The following is a 24966-nucleotide window of genomic DNA, read 5'->3' on the forward strand; positions in this document are numbered from 1 at the left end:
CATCCAAAAATATAAAAATCTTGCCTCAAGCTCCTGCCTCTCTTCCTGGCCCATATGCTTAGGGTTCTCGAGTCCACGGGTCCTGCAGAGGCCTTTGGTTCACTCTCTTGGCCAACCCTTCACCACCTTAGAAAGACCCAAACATTTTGATGGCTCCCTGGAGCAGTGGACATGGAGAATGGGAATTACTCCAGCAAAAAATCAGGGGTGGGACTGATACTCAGGTGACAGATACAGCCTATCTCTGTCCTGAAAACCCGATTTCCACTCCTCATGCCTGGGTGGGTATAAAGGAATAACTAGGCTCAAATGCAGAATGGCAAGCCTGTCATATGCACAAACTTCTGGGCCATTTTCACAAACCCAATTCGGAGAAATTTCCTTGTTATGTGGCTCCCACTAAGTATCAAAAGAAAGTTTTCTCATGCATGATATTCTTAATGGAGAAGCAGATTCTAGGCTGCCAGTGGACAGTTTATACAGTGCTTCATTGTCACACCCAAACATCCAAAAGAAAACCACCTCTCACAACCACTGCATAGCTCCACATCCTACTCCCAGGCTGCACGTCTGCCGAGGGAATGGTGGAAAGACAGACCATAAACACTCTGTACCTCTCCTCCTGGAAGGACTGAAACAGGTGGGCAAGTGATGATCCTGCCCTCTTGCCTCTCTCTGCTCAGCTGGGTCTCCAGCAGTTCTGGCTGATCTAAGCCTCAAAATTCAGCAGATGAGCGGGGACAGTCCCTAGTTGCTTCCCAAGAGCCATGTCCATACCACTGACTTCCTACAGGGAAGAACCTAAAATAGATTTAAATGATGACCCCCCCACAGGGGGCTGCATCCTCTCCCTGGCTCCCTGGCTGTTGATCCCATCCCCAACAAAATAGTCGTCACAGAAGCCTCAGAGACAGGAATCTTCTTACTCTTTAAGCATGTCACTTTTAAATACAGAGGCACCCATTGAGCTAACAAGACGTGTCTGCTGACAGTGGCCATAACTGCGTGCTAATGTTCTTCAGAGGCACTGCCCCGTTGACTGGTTTCAATGTCAGCAAATGACAGAATTCTGGTGATTATAGTGGTGGGCCAGCCATGGGCCTGGGTGAGACTCACTGCTGGAGTGAGCTGGGCGGCAGGCACTGACCTGTAGCATCTGGAGGTAGCCTTCCTGGGGGTCGCAGAGCAGGGAGGAGATGCGGTGGTTGTTCCTCATACATTTCTGGTTGTCCTTTGCAGAGGGGAAGATCTGTCGGACCACGGTCATCCTGCCCAGGGCACTGTGGACCAGATCCAGAATCTCGGGGTCGCTAATTTCCTGGGAAGATAATCACACACACGCTTACCATTGACTCAGGAACTTTCTCTGCAAAACGCCTATCAGGAGCCGACAGCCTGCACAGCAGATGCCAAAGGGGTTAAGGGATTGGGCCTAGGTCACACAGTTCATTAGTTGCTTGTTTACAAATATCACTTGCTAACTCTAAAATGCAAACAGGATTATTCAACATCTTCCCTGAGGCCAGAAAAGGATGTCTGCAGCTAAACCCCCAATGTACTGGCTTCCACGTGATCATCTCTTAAGAACCGGAGCTGTCAGAAGTCATGGTAAGCATTAGCTGGAAGGAAAGGCTAAATTTTCTACTGGGAGTCATTGATCTGACTTAGGCAAGGAAAACAGGTTTACTTTGACATAATTGACCAAAATACAATGAATTTCCTCTAATTCTTTAATAATTAGATTCATGTTTTAAAAAGATTTGCATACAAATTTTGAAAATATATCCATTCATTCCTTCATGGCACAAAATCTACATAACATCTCTGTGGTTTGTTCTGTGCTAAGCACTGGGGACACAGCCCTGAATGAGTCAGGACTAATCCCATCCAGTGAAGCTCAAGGTCATCACAAGATGAAACATGCTGATGATGTAATAAGAAAATATAGAGGCAAAGGAAACCCATTGTGCTTTCCATGTTAGAGCGTGTGCTAAGCGCTTTATATACATTACCTCATTTGGTGCTCACACCACCCTTAGGAATTCTGTGAGGTAGATCCTATTATTATCCCATGTAAAATGAGCACTCTCAAACACAGAAATAGCCAAGGGAGCCAGCCACACGGAGCTCTCTCCAGGACAAGGCTTCTTTGAGGAATTAGCACGGAAGCTGAACCTCAAGGATGAACTTGTTAAGCAAAGTACTTGTGTGTGGGGGCGGGGGAGGTGGCTGTGCCAAGCTGAGGTCGTGGTGTGGCTGCTGAAGGTGGAGGAGCAGGCTGCCGGCACCCAGTTCTGGGTGGAGGCCGCAGGACTGGTGAAACACCGCAGGCTTCCCCGGCCTGGGGAGCGGCAGAGCCACGGGCAAAAAGGAGAGGAGGCCCAAAGCAGACCTGGAGCTGTGTCCTGGACCAGCTGCGGGAGCTGAAGGGGGGGTGGGGGGGGTGTCAGTAAAGCCGGCTAAAACACCCACACTAAGGGAGATGGGAAGCCCTGGAAAGGTTTTAGGCACCAACAAGCCACATTCAGATATCCATTTTTAAAAACTTCTGGCAGCTGTATGGAGAAAGGATTCCAGAGGCACAAAACTGCTCTACGGCTGGGAACAACTCAAGAATTACGGAAAATGGAAGGTCTCATAAACCAAGTTGTGGGAGAGTCAGGTGAAGAAAAGCTCTGGTTCACTACCTGTCTCTAAGAAGTGACCAAATTGGTGGCTAGCAGCAAGTCAAGATTTTAACGATGAATAACCATGATTTCAAATAGGTCTCCGATCTTCCTTCTTGCAGGTGACACAGTCTAGCTTTGAGAGAATCAGATGGTATAAATGGAGCTAGTGAGGTTAGAAATTAGTGAGCATGTGTTTTACCGTCAGTTAAACAAGAACATAACAAGTTTAAGGGTAAAATGGTAAACACCGTATTTCAGGAACTGTCTTAAAAGAATGTGGTATGAGCTCAAAGATGGTCAGTTGAAACCACATACTCGATCTGGGAGAAAACAAGAAAGATTTGCATCATTTTGGAATGATCCATAGTTCCCAAGTATGCTGAATTATAGTAATCACAAAAGAATTAAAATGTTATTACATATTGAATCTGGGTTTAAACCACTGACCTTTGTATTTCAGACAAAAGTCTGTTTAAGAGGAAATGATCTTGTTGGGTGGGGACCAACTGACAATCAAAGGTGGGAAAATAGGTGGGATGGGCCCAGAACCCAGCTGGATTCTAAGAACCAGAGCAGAGAAGAGAATCCAGCCTGGGCCTCATGCTCTGGTCTGTTCCTAGCTGCCCTGCTAAGGCAGGCCCAGGCCCAAGCATAGGACAGCAGGATGAGAAAGTCACATTCTGACCTCATACTAAATAGGACTGTAAGAGCAATGAGTAGAGTAGTTACGTAGCTTTACTTGGAGAACGGATATACAGGGTCTGGGGAGGGAACTTTATTTTAGCTAGGAAAACACATGAGGTCATGAAAACACAATTTGAATTACCCACAAGGGGTTACTCAGAGCCAGCACACCTTGGAAAGGAAATGGATGCCACATAACTTTGCTTTTCTCACTCTTGATGGCAGAGGCCACCATAGAAGCTCTTTTATTAAACCTGCGAGTCTTCAGCTTCCTAGAGCGAGAGTCAGTGGCACTGAGCACTCCCCACTGGACCCCGAACAGGACCCTGAAAATCTGTAGGGAGCCTGACTTACAGGGCACACAGCACCTCTCCGTAAGTGTAACCATCACTTCCCTGGCAACCTGCGGCAGCACCTGAGGTGAGTGAGCCAGGGCAGCCATGATATAACCAGCGTGCTCAGGCCCTAACCCATGCTGTCCTGGTCTCCAGACTGTTCCTTTTCATTCTGCCTACCCAGGACTCCTTGAGCACTTGGCACAGTTCTCCTGACTCATTAGCTGCCACATGCCTTCCCGCAGTCAGGATCTGCTGGATCTCTGGAGACCTTCCTGTCTCCCATGGCTCAGTTCTCATCTATTCACTCTGGGGCAAAGCACATATTCTGTCTGCCAATGCACTGCTACCCACCTGCCTCCCCACGACTCTGGGCCTACACTTAGTGTCCAGTACAGAGATAGCTGCAATCAGAACCTAAGAATCCACAGAAGCAAGGCCCCCGGATCCTTTGGGAGAGGGAAAGGGCATATAAAGGGTCACTTCTTCTCCCAGAGGTGTGTGCCGTGCTTTGGAGAATTCCAAACCAGTGTCATCAGTCAGTTCCAACAGCTCCACGCCAGGCCCTCTCCGGTTCTGTTGGTCCCACTGGGTCCCTTCAGTGTCACAGGGGTGCAGGCAGGGGTCTGCTCACTCGCTGCTCTCCTGTCAGGCATTGCCTCCAGGCTGCACACCACGTCAGTCCCTGGACTGCTGAGGGGGCCCAACCTCTGGGTTTCTAAGGGTGCAGAGGGCAATCCAAGCAGCCAATTTACACAACCCATTTAGAAAACGAACTTGCCCTTTGTCCCAGGGAGCATTCCTTCCAGATAGTGCTGTTGACGAGCAGAAGCAAGACTATGAGTATATACTGTGTGACGTCCACTGACCTCACTAAGGTCGGCAAGGCAGCTGAGCGGACAACAGTCACATGTCAACCCACATGCTCACTGGAGTGCATACGCTCAAAACAAATCTTTTTATTATTTTTCACAGTTCATATTGTAAAATATATTTAACTCACAAATATCACATACATTAAGTATGAGTAATAACATGATTTCAGTGTGCCTGCTATCAAGCTAAGAAATAAAATATAACCTGCATCCTGGTCAGACACCTCCTCCCCCAATGCTTACACTTGGTCTTCACTGAGAGCCTGCCTTTCCCACACTACGACTAAGTATGTAACCAAGTAACCTGTTGTTTAGCTTTGTGTAAGCTAAATGGTCTGCATGCCCCCTGCCGTTGTTTTGACTCAGTGGCTCAGCTGTGTCAGGATTACCTGAGAAGTGATAAAATCTCAGAGGTCCAGCCCTGCCCCACTTCAACAAGCAAAGCCTCTGTGTTCTCCATTAGCTCTCCAGATAGTTCCAACACTTGCCAGCATTTAAAACACACTGATTAAACACTAAAATTCTGTGACCTATTCATGGCGATGGGTGCCGTTCTAGTGTATTCATTGTCACAGCTGCACACAATCGCATTGTATGACTAGGCCAGCATTTATTTACTCTATTGCCCATTACCATTTGAATGCTTTCACTTGATTGCTATTATAAACAAAGCTTCCATGTATATTTTTCTCGTGCATGCGTCTTGGTGCACTTGTATAAGAATTTCTCTAGGGTACACACCTAGAATAGAATTCCTTGATAGGACAGCATGAACATGTTCAAGTTTCCTAGGTAATACCAAATTTCCCAAGTGATTGTACCGATTTATAACCATGTGTGAAGAGAGTTCCTGTTGCTCTGAGTTCTTATCTGCACCTGATATTGTACAACTTGCTAATGTTTGTCAATCTGGTGAGTATGAATTGGTACATCATTGGATTTTAATTTCCACTTTCCTAATTCTTAATAGGGTCAAATATCTTTCATATATTTATGAATCATTTATGTTTCCTTTCCTGTGTTTGTGTCTTTTGTTCAATTTCCATCAGATTGGGTCTCTTGCATACTAACGTGAACTTTTGTTTTGCTTTTTAAAACTGGATACTAAGTTTTTGTCACATGCTATAAACATCTTTTCCAGTTTCTAGTATGTTCTATAAAACTAACCTATAAACTCATCTAACCTGGTGCTTTCTTTGTAGAATTATTGTTATTATTAATTAAATTTCTTTATTTTTATAGAGATTTTGTTTGCTTTTCCTTCTTTGTCTTAAGTCATTTGTTTTTTCTAAAAATTCAGCCATGTTGTCCAAACTTTCTAGTTGAGTGGCATAACTTGTTCTCAGGATGCTCTACTTCTTTTACTCTCTCTACTGCACCTAAAGATATGTGCCCTCATCTATTTCTAATAGTACTTATTTGTGTCCTCTTACTTAGATGCTAGAAGTTTTTCTATTTTATAAATCCTTTTTTAAAATAAGTTTTGGCTTGATACTCTTTTTGTGTTGGTTTTCTACCTCATTAATTTCTACTCTTATCTTTATTTTTATACTTTCTTTTGATTTATTTAGTGATTATTTTCCCAACATTTTAGGTATGAAGCACAGCTGATGAATCTTACATCTCTTGTTTTTTTTTCTAACAAACAATTTAAGATAATAAAGCTACACCCAGCACTGCTTTAGCTGTGTCCCACAAGTTATCATATGTATTAACTGTACCATTCTTTTAAAACTCCATTTTGGTTTATAACTGACCCATGAGTAATTTACTATGGATTTTTCAAAACTTTTCAACCTTGAGGGTATTTTTGTTAGTAATCTTCCCAATGATTCCTAACATAAATGCCTTGTGACCTGAGAATGTGGATTGGGTCATGCTAATCCTTTAAAATGTATCTAGCTTTTCTTTGGAGCCTATCATGTGGTCAGTTTGCATGAATGTTTCATATACATTCACTGCCCAGTTGTTGTGTATTCAGTGGTCTATTGTTAGGTCCATTATGTCAGAATTTGTCTATTTCTTTTTGGATTCAACCCATATTTTCAAAAATATAAAAAACACATATTGAGGTTTTTGTTAGTTACATACAGGTTTAGAATTATAACTACTTGCTGAACTAAATATTTTATCATTATTTATATATCCTCTTAATTTCTAGTACCGCGTCTTGCCCCATCGTCTATTGTGTCTGGTATTAATACAGCTGCACTAGTTGTATTTTGGTGTGTAAATCTTGCTCTAACTTTTTCCATCTCTTTGCTGTCACTCTTTTTTTGTCTCAGATTTTAGTTGGGACTTCTGTCAACAAAATATACTGGACTTTTTTATATCCATCTTTAACTTCTTAGTAGAAACCTCAATCTATTTATATTGGACTATGATTACTTACATATTTGGATTGATTTCTGTCATATTATTTACATTACATATTTTACCATTTCTTTTTTCTTCTTTCTCTTTTGCTTCACCTTGGAATATATTTTTCCTATTTTCATTATTTTACTCTCTTTGGAAAGTTATATTCTCTATATCATTCTTTCATTGGTTATCTTAGATATTTTAATATAAATATTTAACAAAGTGTGAAGTTAAACAGTTTTTTACTTTCTTCTTCAATGTTTATCTCTAATCAGTACAATCCCAACTAATGTGACAACAATGTCCAGTATCTTAATTCTTTATGCCCTCCTATTATACATAATTTCATTGTTTTATATAGTTACTGTTTGTCTATTGAACCAATATCTATTAATATATTTGTTAGACATTCTTTTCTGGACATCAAACCTTACATTTGTAATCATTCCCCTACTCCTGAAGTAGGGGAATCATCATCTATAATTTGCTTTAATGTGGGTTTGTTGGTAATAAACTTAGTTTTTGTTTGCCAGAAAATACCTTTCTTTTGATTTCATTCTTGAAAGGTCAAATTCTAAGTTGACTACTATTTTCTCTTAGCACATGGAAGATAATAGGACACTGTCTTCTGGCTTTCAATTTTGTCCAGTGCATCAGTTTCCTATGGTTGTAACAACAAATTATCACACGGAGGACTCACTCCTTCTAGAGGCTCTAAGGGAGACTCTGCTCCTTGCCTCTTGCAGTTTCTGGTGGCTGCCAGCATCTCTTGTGTTGTAGCCACATCACTCCAATCTCTTCCTTTGTGGCTTCTCTTCTTCTATGCCTAAATCTCCTTTTGCCTCCCTTTTTAAAGGACACTTGAGATTACATTTAAGGCTGACCAAGATAATCCAAGATATTTTCCCATCTCAAGATCATTAACTTAACCACTTCTGCAAAATATCTTCTACTGTATAAGGTAATACAGCTTCTAGGGATTAGGCCCTGGATATCCTTGGGGACAATTATTCAGCCCGTTACCTCCAGTTATTGGGAATCATTCTAACTGGCATTCCTTTGAAGGTGACCTGTGTTTTCTCTCTGAACATTACTGTTGACTGCTCAGTGATCTATTTAAAAATATTTTTAAATACATCATATCAAGCTTTTTAAGGTCTTTTTCTTTTTGAGAGTGTCATTCAGGGTAATTATACTTCTATATATTACTACACATTGCATATAAAATTTTCATTCTTTAGCATATGACCCTGCCTTTTTACTTGGACACACACCCATCTCCCAAACTTCTCATACGTCTTGGCTGTGTGACTGACTAAACCACAGTTGTAGTGCTAAAATTTATATTTGCATTATTGACTGCCAGGTTCATTGTCATTAATATTAGAAGGAGGGCTATTTCTGAAGAGCCCAAGAGAGGTAAGGGCAACCTTCTCCATTTGGTCAAATCCCAATTGTATTCTTGAATCATCTCATTATTGTGGATGCAAGAAGGTAAATATTCGGCAGGTTCCACTTGATTGTGTTATCCACCCTGAATTTCCCTGTTAGCTTACCCATAAATCTTCTCACATCAATACTGCTCATTTAAGAGATCATCTCTGTGACAGATGTTGTAGAGTTGGACGAGGACGGTGGCAAATGGATCATCTTTAAAGAGGTAATATGTAGGATCCAGAGTTCATACTGATTGATGAAAGTGGAATAGAGTGATAGCAAAGTACTGCTGGAACCAGCTCCTTTTTCAGGGGACGGATATTGTTTAATAACAAAAATATTGTAACAACTAAAACAAGCAAAGAAGAGAACAGGATGGAGTTCCCAGTTAACATCACATTCTTTTTCCTAGTCATCAGGGGGAGGGAAAGACACTTCTGTGCCTTGTTACACACTTAAAGAAAGATTTCTATAAAAACAATAAATTGTGACACTTGCTTCATGCATTGAATAATAAAAATACTCACTGCCTCTAATTTGGTACTAAGAATGTACATTGAAGCTTAGACAATATTTTTCTCAAATAAATTATTAGAAAACCTCTAAAAATCTCTAGTTCACTTAGAAAAAGTTAAGACTAAAGAAAAGTTAGATGAATTCTAAAGAAACACCATCCTCACAACCTCCCAGGAAGCACATAATTCACTATTCACTAATTTAAAGCAAAATTGTCCTTAGAGAGCACAGTAAGTACCAGAAAGTGATCTGATTGTCTCCGTTCAGAGGCAACATGCATCTTCAGCAAAGGTTCCTGGCTGGCTTCGAGGGGACTCACTATTACCCCTGCCAACCCAACCCCCCAAATAGTAAAATATACAAGTATGCATTTTCCTATGGAGAAATTCCATAGTCTGTATTGGATTTTCAAAGAAACCTTTGACTCAAAAAAGGTGATAAACAACTGGTATGGAAGCTAGTAACGATTGTTAAAGTCCTCCTTGTTGCTAACTATGGGAAAAGTAAAAACAGTGATAACAACATCCACAGGACAACTTGGAGACATAGGAGTTTCAGGATCCATCAGACTCAGCTGTTTCTTCCTCACTTCCACTCAGGTCTCTGATGTAATAGTAACAAAAATAGAATCAAAGAAGTAGTAGAATTTGTATGATGAACTACTATGCAACTATAAAACTGACTGAATAAATCACAGTATTACATTATTGCCTATACAAATATAGTTAACAGAGTTAAGGAAAACAGAAAAGAGCAAGTTACAGAATAAAATATCAAGTAAGGTACATTTATAGTAGACATATATGTAATAGCATAATACAAACTTACATTTAGCAAGACTCACCAACTTCAGGAGAGTGGGAGGGCCACTGGGGAAATAGAGGGGGATAACAAATAGCTTCTCTGCCTATCTCACAGTCATGTCCCTCTTCTTCTGTGTTGGCATAACTCTAGTATGAACAGGTGCCCTTCCCTCTACCATGGGACTCAAGGTGGTGGGAGGAGACCCTGATACTCCAAACCAGAGGTACATTGCTTGGTCTGAGCGAGCCTGAGTGGTCCTACTACTTTAGGCAGTTTTAGGAAGGGGTAGATGACTTTATTTCTGGTTGTTGAGGTGTGAAGGGGTTCTCCTTGGGGAGTTCTGAGAAGGTTTGCTCAATCCTAAAAAGAAGAACATAGGTTTTTCTACCTCTGGGGGTTTTGTTTTGTTTTGTTTTATTTCAGGTGTACAAAACAATGTACTAGTTAGACATTTACACCCCTCACTAAGTGATAACCCTCCTCCCCCAATGTACCACCCCTATGACATCATATATGCTGTTAATTCCATGGACAATTCCATGGACTATGTCCCCTATGCTGTACTCCACCTCCTGTGAGTCTATATACACTGGGGGAGCCAAAAAAATGTATACACATTTTAAGAGATGTTATCTTGCACTACTTTTCAAAGTTGAATTGAATTATGGTAGCAATGTGTAGTATGATGTTTGTTCAAAAGATGGCGTTAATCAATTAAATGCTAGCATCACCATGCGACAGGCAGAAAAGTCAAAGAAAATGGCGGAAGCACGGTTGTCATTAGCACTTCCAACAAGATGTAAGAACTTACCTCGATGAGAATTTGCCAGGACAATGGATAGGACAAAGAGGTGCAGTTGAGTTTCCCCCACGTTCTCCTGACTTAACATCCCTTGATTTCTCCCTATGGGAGCCTTAAAGGATGTGGTGTACCATAGAAAACCGGCCACACTGGCTGTACTTAGGGAAGGAACAGCATGCACAGTGATACAAGTGAACACTTTGGTCAATGCTGCTCAAGCAGTAGTTCGCCATAATCAGAAGTATCTGGACACTGATGGTAACCGGTTTGAGCACCTCTTGTAATTGCAGAAGTCAAATGTGACTTGTATTCTTCTTTTGTTATTGGAATATATTGAGTGTTACATTTCTTAATGTAACATACAGTTTTTCCTTTCTTAAAATGTGTATACATTTTTGGCACCCCTGGCATATTTAATTATAGTTGACATTCAATATTATTCAACTTCTCGTATATGGAATCTAAACAACAGAATAAACGAACAAACAAAACAGAAATAGACTCAGAGGTATGGGGGGGCGGGAAACTGATGGCTGCCTCTGGAAATTTGAATGATGGGGAGATTCCATTTGAGGGCATGCCCAGCACGCTGCACACAACACACAGAGAGGAGTCCTGAGAATATTATTTAGCCTCTGAATCACCCTGCCCTGTAATCTCAGGATCTGTGGCTCAGAGCCTTCTCTAAGGTAACATAATAAAATTGCAGACCATTTAAGGAAACTGGATTCAGATTTTTCTGTTACTTATAGCCAAACACTGACTGATACAGAATTTAATGGGACTGATAAGTGGGTACAGAGCAGACTTCAATTATGGCTTAAATGATCAATTTTTAAAAAAAAATTGAGATCTCAAATATGTCAACATTTGAATGGTGAACATGTACGTGTTTGCCATAACATGCTCTGTATCTTTTAAGTTTCTTACAATTTTTTTTTGAAATTTAAAACAGGGAAAGAATCATTGCAGAAGGCTCACTCCAAGTCTGTTTGAGTAGCAAAGAAGATAATTTTCTATAATGAGGAGAAATCTTCAAAATACAAAGGATCTCCTTTTTCTAAATATACATTTTGGCAAACTAGATGCAAAATTAAATTCACATACAAACAAGTATTTGTCTGATCTTCAAGACTTCAGTAAAATTTCTGAATCTGATGTCATGGGAAAATGTTTTTAAACATTTATATAGAGTTCTACACATATAGGGCTATGTAATCTCATTATTAGTCATTTCCTTTTATTCCTTAGAAAGACCTAGATCTATCAAATATCTGTGTGATACCAGTATCATTACCACTCTGAAGAAATAATAAAGTTTATTTCCCTCCTAAAATCCATGATGTCAGTAATCTGAAGATGATTGAAAAAAAAAAAAAAACTTCACAGACAAGGCTGACCTGAGAGAAGTTGAAACAACAGAAAGAGGATTCAATTAAATTGTGATGAAAAAATGACTCCCACCAAAGTCAACAGGGTTTTTAGACTGTCTGCTGTGTTCAGAGCCCTATGGAGAGCTTAAGGCAAGGCAAGCTAAGCCTCCACAGAGAAGACAGGGACATCCGGGTAAGGAAGAGAAAGTATGAGGAAGCTGTCAAATTTTAGAGCCGGTTATATTTCCAGGACAGAGGACAGCAGAAGGAGAGCACATTATGAATGGTTTGTTCTGACCAGGGACATACTCTGTCTCATTAGTCATTCTCTAAATACTCATGAAGTATGTGATTTCTGGTCAAGATAGCAGAGTAGGTAAACACTGTGCTCGCCTCCCCTCAGGACCACATCAATTACAACTGAACTACTGAATAACCATCATTGAGAATCACCTGAAGTCTAGCTGAACTGAGCCCTACAACTACAGACATACAGAAGAAGCCACCTCAAGAGTGGTACTGGAACCCTGGGCTGGGGAGCCTGATGTGGGGCTGAGACCCCCTCACTTCTCTGTGGGGGACCTCTGCAGCAGAGATACCCCTCCCAATTTTTAATTGTGGGCCCAGCCAATTCCACATCTATGCCCCTCCTACTATTAGTTGGCTTCTTGTATGTTCTTAGTTGCAGGACTTCGGTTCAGCTGAATCAGACAATTCTCAATGATGGCTGTTCTGTAATTTACTTGTAATTTTGATGTGGTCATCAGAGGAAACAAACACAGGATTTACCTATTCTACCACCTTGACCAAAAATACTGTTAATTGTTTCTTTTGCTATACTGAAACATTTTAGTTTTATGTAATCCCATCTGTTTATTTTTGCTTTTGTTGCTGTTGCTTTTGCTTTTGGTATCAGATTCAAAAAATCATCACCATGATTGATCAAGTAGCTTACTGTCTATGTTTTCTCTTATTAGTTTAAGGGTCTGACAATTAAGTTTGCGAACTTGCCACTATGCACTTACATTGGCAGCACTGTACAAACGACTCGGAAAGGTTTCATAACCTGGGTATATCAGTGTCTTACAGCTATGTTCATGTCGAAGTGTGCCGGGGTCTTGTTGAGTGGTGTTCATTATTGTTGTTGTGTGTTTTGTGTGCCACTGTGAGAATGTCTGAGCTTGAATTAGAGCAACAAACAAACATTAAATTTCTTGTTAAACTTGGTAAGAGTGGAAGTGAAATCGGGGGAATGTTAGTCCAAGTGTATGGGATTAATGTCATGAAAAAAACAGCAGTGTACAAATGGATTAAATGTTTTTTTTCTGAGGAGAAAGAACATCCCACTGATGAAGAGAGGTCAGGGTGGCCAGTAACAAGCACAAGTAAAGAAAACATTGCAAAAATTCTTCGAATTGTGCCTCAAAATCATTGGCTGACTGTGAGAAACATAGCAGATCAGTAAACATCAATAGAGAAAAAGTTAGGAAAATCTTAACTGAAAATCTTGGCATGAGAAAGTTTTGTGCAAAAATGGTCCTAAAGCATGCGTCCTATTTGGGAGACCACCTCAGGGATACTGTGGATACCTGATCATGGCATTGTACATCAGAAGCTAAACATTAATGAATGCCAACTATAACTTTATATATATAATGTGATGGCTCAGTGTGAGGTCGGAGGGATAGTGGATGGGGGGAGGAGGGTTCACAGTGTGAGGGATATAAATGATGAACATCTAAGTATTACCTTGTCTTTTACACCTGAAACTAATATATAAACTAAAAAAAAATGGTCCTAAAGGAGCTCTTGTATCACGACAATGCACCAGCTCACACGGCACTGTCTGTGAGGGAGTTTTTAGCCAATACACAAATAACTGTATTGGCACCCCCTCCCTACTCACATGATCTGGCCCCCAATGATTTCTTTCTTTACACAAAGATAAAGGAAATATTGAAAGGAAAACATTTTGATGATATTCGGGGCATCAAGGGTAATACGACAACAGCTCTGATGGCCATCCAGAAGGAGTTCCAAAATTGCTTTGAAGGATGGACTAGGTGCTGGTGTCAGTGCATAGCTTCCCAAGGGGAGTACTTCGAAGGTGACTGTAGTGATATTCAGTGATGAGGTATGTAACACACTTTCTAGGATGAGTTCGTGAACTTAATTGTCAGACCTCATACATCCAAATCTTTAATCCATTTTGAGTTACTTTTTGTGTATGGTGTATGATAGTTGTCCAGTTTTATTCTCTTGCATATAGCTGTCCAATTTCCCAATACCATTTATTGAAGAGATTATCCTTTCTCCATTGTATAGTCTTGACTTCTTTGTCATGAATTAGTTGACCATATATTGGGGGGGGGGGGGCTCTATTCTGTTCCACTGACCCACAATTCTGTTTTTAGGCTGATACCATTTTGTTTTAATTAGTATACCTTTGTAATGTAGTTTGAAATCAGGGCACACAACAATACCTCCAGGTTTATTCTTCTTTCTCCAAAGCCATAAGCCAAAGATTATTTTGGCTATGTTTTTCTTTCTTTCCTGTGTCTTACATTCATTTTCTCCTTACTTGTTTTCACTATCTCCTTTGACTCTCATTTTTCTTCCCTATCCCTCTTTGTACTTTCCCTCCATCTTCTTCAACCTTCCTATTTCCACCAACATTGCAGGTTCTGCATTTTCACAACCCCATGTCACCCACCTCTATTCATGCAGTTTCCTTTAATTCTCATGGACTCAGAAAATCTAAGGTAGGTCAAAGCAATTCCCAGAAGTGCTTCAGCGATTACTAGCCTTACCCTCACTTTTTCAGATGTGATATTCCTGAAATATGATCTAAATTGGACCTGAAATATATACTTCTGCAGTTCTGGGCCTGGATATTTAAAGCACTAAAATAACTATAGGACAGGCTAAAAAAATAGCTTGGTCTGCCATTTAGAAGGCAAGGCGAATCTAGAGTCTTCACAGTTCAACAACGCAGGGCACAGTTTAAATAGGAGTACCACAGGTAATAGTACTCTCAGTCACAAGCAGAGAAGGAGCCCCTGATCTAGTGCTATGCCCCCAGCAGAACAGCACGGAATTTACGTAGGAAAGAGCTACATAAGGAAAGTCCGTTTATTCAGATCTGAAATCTGTAAAATCCTCTGGTCCTTTATTTTATACCTACAAACCTGACTCAGATTGGAGGGCACGGTGAATTCTCAGTGTTCTATGCACATAACCAGAAGGAAACTGCAGGTGCTAATTCATTACTCCATCTACACTGGAGCTAGAAACGAAACCATCTCCTCAAGGGCAGGGCATATGTTTCTCATATTCTATCTTCCTAGTGCTAAGCACAGGTGTGGTAAATGCTTATGTGGGAAGGGGAAGGAGTGAGAAAGGAAGAAAGAGAAGAAGAGAGGGAGGTAGAGAGAAAGAAGAAAGGAAAAGAGGAAGGATTTCTTCAGAATGGTACAGACAAAAAAATGTGAACCTCAAAAATTTTAACATTTAAAACTCTGATTTAAGTAACTATTTCTATAACATAAAGCCACTGTGTTTCATTCTGTGGTTAAAATTTTAGAAGCCAGTTGAGCTTCAATTTGTAGCTTACTCCCTAGGCACATATTCAAACAGAAAAATAAATGTTAATAGCACATGGATTTGCTTGCTTGCTACAAACCACTTTAATTATTTTGTTTGTAATACCTATTTGTTCATCTCATGAAAACATTTAAGTCTGCTTTTATTTGTGCATAACCATCCCTACCACAAGGAAAAAGAGACTTTATGTTTTACATTAATACCTCATGTCTTTTTATCCCCAAGGAGCTGACAGAAAATTATAATTTTAATTGCACTTATAATTTAAAATCCTGAAATATTCCCCCAAAAAATTTTTTCCAAAGATTACTTAAAAATAAATTTGCGTGGCCCATAGCCTTAGAGGAGATGGTACTGAAGTTTATAGCCCTATATTTAACACATGAGAAAGCCCTACATCTAAACACGATCCCAAGTGGGTCTACTACTGCGTAGACCCAAGTATAAAGATATGAGAATATAAATTCAGAAGAATAAAGGATGTATATCATGGTAATTAAGTGTGTAGATGCTGGCCATAATGGATTAATAGGAGTGAACTTATCTCTCACTTTAAAAACTAAAAAACAAACAAGCATGTGAAACAACAGTTTTCAGACACTGGACAAATGGCATACCTGAACTCAAGGGCAAAGTAACAAATAAGGTGAGCCTGAGCTTAGTGCTTAGAGAAACTTTCCAGGTTGCAGCAGGGGAAGGGGAAACCTAAAAAGAGCCTGATAGTCTTTATGAGTTGAAAAGAGAGTTTGGGATTTGAGGAGGTCAAGGCAATTAGAATTTATAAGGCGGAATGCCAGAGAAGACAGTTACACACACACACACACACACACACACACACACAAAGCCTTCCAGAAATCTGTAGGAAGTCCACTTTGAGTCTATATCTGAGTATTAATTAGCACATGTGTGTGAGAAAACACCTGAGTCCATGGAAAGGATCACCTGAATGGATCATGTTTAACAATCTTCAATAATAAGTCACATTAGACAAATTAGCAACAGACTAAAGATGGTTTTTTACTTGTCTAGCAAAGCTTCAAACCAAGTCTTGAAATGTCGAAATGTTCCAAAGTAACATTACTGTGTCCTTGGGGTGAGGAAGGTAATCTAAAATAATAAAAAGGAATCAAGCACCGAGCACACAATGTAAAATTCACAATGTCTGGCATCTAATTAAAAATTACCAGGCATGCAAAGAAACAGGAAATTACAGCCTATGATGAGGAGAAAAATCAATCAATAGTAGCAGGCCCAGAAGTAATAGAGATGGTAGAATTAGTTGAACAAGACATTAAAACAGGTATTATAAATATCAATACATACCATGTCTTTAAGAAGTTAGAAGAAAGTATGTGCTTGATGGGGAGAGAAATAAAAGACACAAATTGAATTTCTACAAATAAAAAATGCAGTGTGTTAGCTAAAAAATATTCTGGATGAAATCAACAGCAGAGTAGGCACTATAGAATAAATATAAGTGAACTTGAAAGCATGGAACAAAAAAATCTCCAAATGAATCATAGTGAGGGGGGAAAAAGACTAGAAAAAAATCAACAGAGCATTTAATAGCAGTAGAACAACTTTAAGCAACCCAATATACATGTTATTTAAGTACATGAAGGAGAACAAAGGAAGAGAAGAATAGAAAAAAAATATTGGAAGAAATAATGATCAAGCATTTTCTAAATTTGATGAAATCCATACCCAAGCACACACAGAGAAAAACAAGATCTTAAAAGCAACTAGAGGAAAATGACAGTTATACAGAAAAAGATAAAGATAAGAATGACAGCTGACTTCTTATCAGTAATAAGACAGAAATAAGAAGTCACTGAAATGACATCTTTAAAAGCATGAAAAACAGAAAGTGGACAATTTATCACAAGTAGACCAGAATTACAAATAACTTAGATAAAATGGACAACTTCCTTGAATGAAGGCACAAACTACAAAAAACTTCACTCACAAAGAAATAGATAACCAAAATTCTTATATCTACTGAAAAAAAAAATAGATTTTTTGTTAAAAGAAAAATCTTCCCATGGTGGGAGGGGACCCTTCCAGGCCAGATGTCTTCGCTGGTGAATTCTACATTTGTTTAAGGAATATATAATATCAATTTTTCACAAATTATTTTAGAAAATTAAAGAGAAGGAAACAAACCCCAATTTATTCCAGGAGGCCAGCACTACCCTGATAACAAAACCAGACAAAGGGTTTACAATATAAGAAAATGACAGACTAATTAATATGCCTCATGAGCATAAATACAAAGTTTCTTTAAAATACCTTAGCTAATACTTTAGCTATAAAACTTAAGCTAAGTTTAAATCCAGCAATTGAAAAAAGAACAAAAATATCATCATCAAGTAGGGTTTATCCCAGGACTGTAAGGTTGGTTTCACATTTGAAAATGAATCAATTCAGTTCTCCATATTAATAGAATTTAAAAAGCCTGTGTGATTATCACAATAGATGCATAAAAAGCATTTGACAAAATCCAAGTTCCATTTATGTTAAAAACCCTCAGCAAACTAAGAATAAAACCTGATTAAGGGCACCTATGATCAACCTGCATCTAACATCACAGTTAATGGTGAAAAGCTGAATAATTTCCCCTAAGATTAGGAAAAATGCAAAGATGTGCACTTCTACTACTTCTACTCAACACCGTACTGGAGGTGCCAGCCAGTGCAATATAGCAAGAAACAGGAAAAAAAGGAGATCCAGATCGAAAAGGAAGAAGTGTAACTTATAACTTATTCACAGATGGCATGATTGTCTGTATCGAAAATCTCAGGAAATCTACAAAAGAAAGCCACTAGAACTAATAAGTAAGTTTAGCAAGGTTGTGGGATATAAGGTCCATATTCAAAAATTAATTGTATTTTCTACCCACTGACAACAAACAATTGCAAATTTAAATTCAAAAAGCAATGAGATTTACAAGACCAATACACTTAACACTGCAAAACATTGCTAAAAATAATGAAGGAAGATATAAATAAACGAAAAAATATACCTTGTTCATAGATCAGAAGATTAAATATTATGAAGATCTCAGTTCTGCCTGATATTATCTCTAGATTCAACACAACAGAAATGAAAATCCTAGCAGGCTTTTTCTAGAAATTGACAAGTTAATTCTAAAATGTATGTGGAAATGCAAGCCAGAACTAGGGCGAGGCACTTACACCAAGTTGTGAGAATGCCTCCATAAATTTTATGCCTTTGGCTCCTCAGTTGCTTCACCCTGTGACAATGGGAAGGACCGAGAAGGGTACAAGCAAATTTTTAAAAAAGAAAAAGGTGGAGAACTTACATCACTTGATTTCAAGACCAACTAAGAAGCTACAATTATACAGTGTGGCATTGGTGTGAAGACAAACATATAAGTCAATAGAACAGAACAAATTAATTCAGAAATAGATCCGGACATTGAAGTCCAATTGATTTTTGGCAATGGATCTAAAGGAGAAAGGAGAAGTAGTGCTAGAACAATTAAATACCCATGTGCAAAGATAAAATAAAAATTAACCTCAACCCTTACCTCACACCACATTCAAACATTAATCATCAATAAACACAATAGCATGAATGAATCTCAAAATCATATGCTGAGTGAAATAAGCTAGACAAAGAAATTGTGTGTACCGTCTAATTGCATTGATATAAAATTCTAGACAATGCAAAGTAATATATAGTGACAGAAAACAGATCAGAGGTTGCCTGGGATTGGGTGGAAGGGGAAATTGATTACATGGGGGCATGAGGAAACTTTTGTGGATATGACCAATTATCATGGTTGTGGTGATAGTTTCACAAGTGCATATGTTAAAGCACCAATTTGTAACTCATCAAAATGTGCAGGTTTAGTTTGTTTTTTTACTGTCAGTTATACGAGGTCATATAATTAAGTTCACAAACTTGTTGCAACAATGTTGCTAACCTTTTTTAATATCAGAGGGATTATTTATTATGAATTTGTACCAACTGGACAAACAGTTAACCGAGTTTACTATTTGGAAGTGCTGAAAAGGCTGCGTAAAAATGTTAGACGACCTGAACTTTTCGCCAATTCACAGCTCTTGCATCACGACAATGCACCAGCTCACACAGCACTATCTGTGAGGGAGTTTTTAGCCAGGAAACAAGTAATTGTATTGGAACACCCTCCCTACTCACCTGATCTGGCCCCCAATGACTTCTTTCTTTACCTAAAGATAAAGGAAGACATTTTGATGACATTCAGGGCATCAAGTGTAATACGACGACAGCTCTGATGGCCATTCCAGAAAAAGAGTTCCAAAACTGCTTTGAAGGGTGAACTAGGCGCTACCATTGGTGCATAGCTTCCCAAGGGGAGTACTTTGAAGGTGACCATAGTGATATTCAGCAATGAGGTCTGTGGCACTTTTTCTAGGATGTGTTTGTGAACTTAATTGTCAAACCTCGTACTTCAAAAGTTTGTAAAATAATAAGACTATAGGCGCTAGAGACAGACTGCCTGGGTTCAAATCCAGAGCACCCTATGAAATACCAGTCATCTCACACACAAACCTTAAAACCTCCATCTCCCTTCCCCTGCTTTACACAGTTGCTAGGTGCTTGCCCTGGGACTAGTAATGTGCCTTCTCTGTTCATCAGTTTGGTGAGCAATATCTGTCAGTCCTACGTTCAAAACTCCAGAATCTAAGCACATCTCACCACCCCTGGTCTAAGCCATGATCATCTCTAATTAAAGGCCCTGAGTCTTTAACTCTTCTTTTTTCTGCTCTTTCCCACCCCAATCCCCACAGTGTACTTTCAACACAGAAATCAGGGTGGTCCTTCTAAAGTATAATTCAAATCACATAAGTGCTCAGTGCACAATGTTTCAGTGGCCTTGCTCAGAAGGAAAGCCAGAGTCTTTGTAGTCACAGATTAGCAGAGTCTCTTTGCACCCTTTTTCACCTATTGCCACCTTATCGTCCAAGCTTTTGCCCAATTATTAGATGTCTGTTCATAATTTCACCCCCAAATTGTCACCAAACTTCCCAGTCCCAGTGGCTCATTTCTACGACTACTTTTCACACCACACAGGGCTGTGTGGTGTGAGCTGAGGTACAAAAACCTAATGGATAATTGAGCCCCTTTCTTGAAACCAGTCTTTTGGGGGAGGAGACTGCATTCTATATTTAACTGAACCACTTTGGAATTTCTCTTGGAGTACCAAGCTTTAATGATAGGAGATTCCATAATGAAGTACCAGGTACACTTGCAGATTGGCCAAGGGAGATGACTGATAATCAATTTCTTTCCTCTAAAAATTCTCACCCCAAAGGAGTATATAAAAAGTCCAGAAAAATCAAAATTGAGGAAAGGATGCTTAGTGAGGAATATTCCTTTTGGGGAAAGAGAACTGGGATGTGCTTGTACTTCTCCTACGAGAAAGGAGGGTGCCTGTTTCCTCACTGCAAGTCTCCTTGAAGGGGCTTTCTTTAGGGCCATTGAACACTCCCACAAAACAGAATCAGGGCCTGAACAAGCAGATGCCTGGGGTCTAATCATAAAAGCCACTTTATGTGGCCTTCCATTGGCCTTTTGACCCTGCTCATTCCCCTCTACTGGATGAAAATTAGGGAGAGTTTTATGACTTTTCCGTTAATTAACTAAGGTTAATAGAAAATTTTATGTCACTTTAAGTTGCAAAACCAAGCTTTGGTTCAGAATTTAAAATGACCTAATCCAATATAATAATTGGAAGATTTATTTGGCTTGGTGCAGAAATGTTGACCCTTAAAGGACATAAATCACCATCTGTCTCCCATTAGGCAGGGCTGGGCGGATTCAAAGACAGTACTGTGTGGAGATAACACAGGCTTTGGAACAAGACCAACGTGAGCTGACAGTGCCAACTCGTCTTCATACAGCTGTGAGACCTCAGACGTTTTCTGAGCCTCAATTTCATTGTCGGTACTCTAATGTTAATACTTCTCTCAGAAGGTTATTGTGAAAACAGAGCCATATAACAAAAGACTAATATATCTTCGTAGAAAACATGAGCAACCACATCACAAAATTAGAAACGGGCATGATCAATAAATAATGTTCAAAGTGTTTGACTTGGCAAATAAGCAAAGAGATACAAATTAAAATAATACAGGGAGCCTTTTTTCACCTATAATATTGGTAAAAATGAAAATTTTATCCATGTTCACAAGAGTGGGATGAGACAGGCACTCTAATTAAGGAGCTCAGGCTCTTTGAGATTTCCTATACTTAGAAACAATATTTCTACTATCATAAGGAATCAGATAGCAGAGATCTAGGTAGAAGGTCTGCAATATTATTTATAATAGCATTAACCAAACTAACTGAAAATTGAAAAGATTTGCATAAATTATGACATTTCCAAATGGCAGACTACTACAAGGCCATTAAATATTCTCTCAAATACTATTTACTGACATGATTAAATGTTAATGATATATTATTAATTGAAAACAGTTGGACACAAAACTTAATATAACAGGAAAATCCCAATTTGGCAAAATAAATGACATATATAAGGCGGCTTGGAAGGCTAATTCGTTGGGATATTAATTTGTGTTTTGTTCTACTATTGTTGAAGAAACAGAAAGAACAGGAGCAATTTTTCTCTGCTTTCCTGCTACCCTCCCTCCTACTCCATCATATCTCCCAAACACACCTACACAGAGGTAAACATTTTATACACTAGAAAGTTCGTGTTCTTCTTTCTCCCAAGATATTTTCTTTCAATAAATATGTGAACTGACAATGATGGTTGGCTGGAAGCTTCTGAGGCTTAGAGAATGAAGGGGGCCACAATGAGTCAGGAAGCTTCCAGCAGAGATGGAGAGGGGCAGAGGAGGAGCTGTGGGTTTTCCCCTCCCCATACACGTTAGTCCCAGGGTGCAATATCAGAAAGGACTGGCTGGTGGTCATTCAGGAAAGCTGGGCTTCAAACATATGGTCTCTCGAAAAAAAAAAAAAAATCACCATGCCCAAGCTTAGGCCCAATGTGGGTTGTGACTTCCTGTCTACAGAGATCTTTCTATGATTCACCTTGGCGACAGTGACTTTGGCCCAGGGACTTTTGCACAACCTTCCTGAGGGTAAGGAGGAAATGACCTTGTTATAACCGGGATCGAATTTCTTTCCATCAGTTTAAAAGGAATGTCACAGACAGATTTCATTTGTTTTGAATAATGCCTATAAAACATGTAAAGCAAGGCCTGGCACACAGTAGGCACTCAACATGTGAGTTCCCTTGCTTCTGAGGGACAGCAACCACGCAGATCACTGTTCCTGCAATGCCCACAGCAAACAAGCAGCAATCTGCGGGTAGGGAGGACGCCGTTCAGACCCATCGGCCTCCCGAGATGGGCCCTTCAGCAGCTCCTCACGAGGAGCCCCTCTCCGCACCTGGCCAGGGGAATGCCAGGCATGACGGTGACAGCATCGCTCTCAGTCCCTCATCACCTCAGCAGCCTGCATGCCATCTCCGGGGCTGCCAGGAACTGCATCCTAGTTCTGCTCACTGACAGCTGAAGGGTTTCCTCACCCCCCTTTCTGAAACCGCACAATATTCATTTGGGATTTTTCAACCAGCTGTAAGAGACAGGCTGCCCCACTGCACTAACATCCTCTTGTTTGCGACAGTGGAAAAGAGATCCAAAGCTGAGGCCAATATTTCTATGAGCCATTAAAAAATCATTTCAGACATTTCACAAGAAGTTCCAGTGGTTTGAACTGTCTCCTGCCTCCACTTCTGCTTCCATGTTCCAGCTTTGAAAGGTCCCTCCTGTACATCTGAAATCTATGTAACTTTACTAATAATTGTCAAACAATAAAGAAAGAAAGAGCCCCCCGTTGGGAGCTCCATCAGGAGCCTGCTATCCCCAGGCTGCACGTGAAGGCAGCAGAAGTGTGTGTGTGTGTGTGTGTGTACACCTGCATCTCTCCTCTCCATCTGGTACATGATGATTATCCAGCCTGGCAAAGGAGGTGTAATAACAAGGTAGAAGGCACAGATAATGGGGTCTTTCTTACATGAGCAGCGACTTATCGAAATCCATCAGAATCCATTTGTGGGAAGAGCGATGGCTAGGAATGCAGAAAGGTAGAGACACTAACCTTTAGTTTTCAGATACATTTGCTGCACGTGATAATTAGAGCTATTTTTAAAACTCCCTAAGTGTCAGCACTCCCTTCCCCAACTGTTCTCTGTCAAAACTCTGCAAAATGACAATACACTTGTTGGGAACAATTGACTCATGTATAAAACAGGGAGTCTGATTCCACAGCAGGGGTAGGCATCTGTCTGAGCTGTTTTGTCTGCAGGGAGTTTGAACTTGTCTGCAAACTGCAGAGGACCTGGAGTGGCTCCTACAACTCTGGCCTCGCTGTAGTTTAGTGATCCAGGTACAGGTTTCTCAGCCATGCTACCATAAGCTCTCTGTGGGTAAAAGGAACATACGGGGTATGATCAAAAAATATGGTGAATGCTTAAATAAAAAATTATTACAGTAAAAAACATATTGCCATTAATCCCTCTTAAAATCCTCCCCCTCACTTCAAACACACTTATCCCATCATTCTGGCTACTTTCTGAATCAGTTCTGGAAGTCCTCTTTTGTAAGTGTCTTTAGTTGTATTGTTATGGCTGCCTCGATGTCCTGAATTGATTCAAAATGTTTACCTTTTATGGTCATTTTGACTTTGGGAGAGAACCAGAAGTCACAGGGTGCCAGATCCGGTGAATAAGGTGGATGAGGACACACCGTAGTGTTTTTGTTTGATAGAAATTGCCGTATACCAGAAGCAACGTGTGACACAGAGAGTTGTCATGATGGAGAATGAAGTAAAGATACTCACCAAAGAGGACTTCCCGAACTGCTTCAGAAAGTGGCAAGAACAATGGGATAAGTGTGTTCCAATTGAGGGAAAGTATTTTGAGGGGGATTAATAGCAATACGTCTTTTACTATAATAATTTTGTTAAACATTCACCATATTTTTTTATCACACCTCGTATCTGTCGAATTCTCCTGAGCATCCCCAGTCCCTCAGAGGTGTTGGGTACATGTGTGATGAATACATGATCAATTGTTAAGAGTTATAAATCCTGACATGGAGACAGGACATGGAGGAAGAAGTTAAGTACCACTGAAGAATCATAGCCTCGGTTCTCTGGGGTGTTGGAAGAAGGTCATGGAAAAAATCAATAGGGTTGCAAAGTGACGAGATAGTAATTTGAGCTGAGTCTTAAAGGATACATAAGAGTTTGAAAGGCATAGATAGGGTGAACTAGGGTCCCTGCAAGCCCAAGACACAGTTATAAATGCTGCAATTCAGGTTCATCTAGGCGATAAATCAAGCCATGTCCCCCCCCCCACCTTGCACTCCTCTTAAGACATGCTCTGACCTATGATTGATTCCTTAAGTCTGAGTGACCCTGACTAAGGTCCAAAGATGAACTTTCCCACAGGACTTTAGATATTTG

General features: G+C 39.8%; 1 protein-coding gene across 1 annotated transcript in view; it reads right to left on the bottom strand.

Annotated features, from left to right (window-relative positions):
• Nucleotides 1–24966, bottom strand: part of GRID1 (glutamate ionotropic receptor delta type subunit 1) — a 760849-nt gene that overhangs the window by 271688 nt on the left and 464195 nt on the right. The window contains exon 6 of the mRNA XM_081074063.1: nucleotides 1148–1318. Coding sequence (XP_080930189.1) covers nucleotides 1148–1318 — 171 coding nt within the window. The remainder of the gene's footprint in view (nucleotides 1–1147; nucleotides 1319–24966) is intronic.

This window comes from Rhinolophus hipposideros, assembly GCF_964194185.1.
Source record: "Rhinolophus hipposideros genome assembly, chromosome: 15".
Classification (NCBI taxonomy): Eukaryota; Metazoa; Chordata; class Mammalia; order Chiroptera; family Rhinolophidae; genus Rhinolophus; species Rhinolophus hipposideros.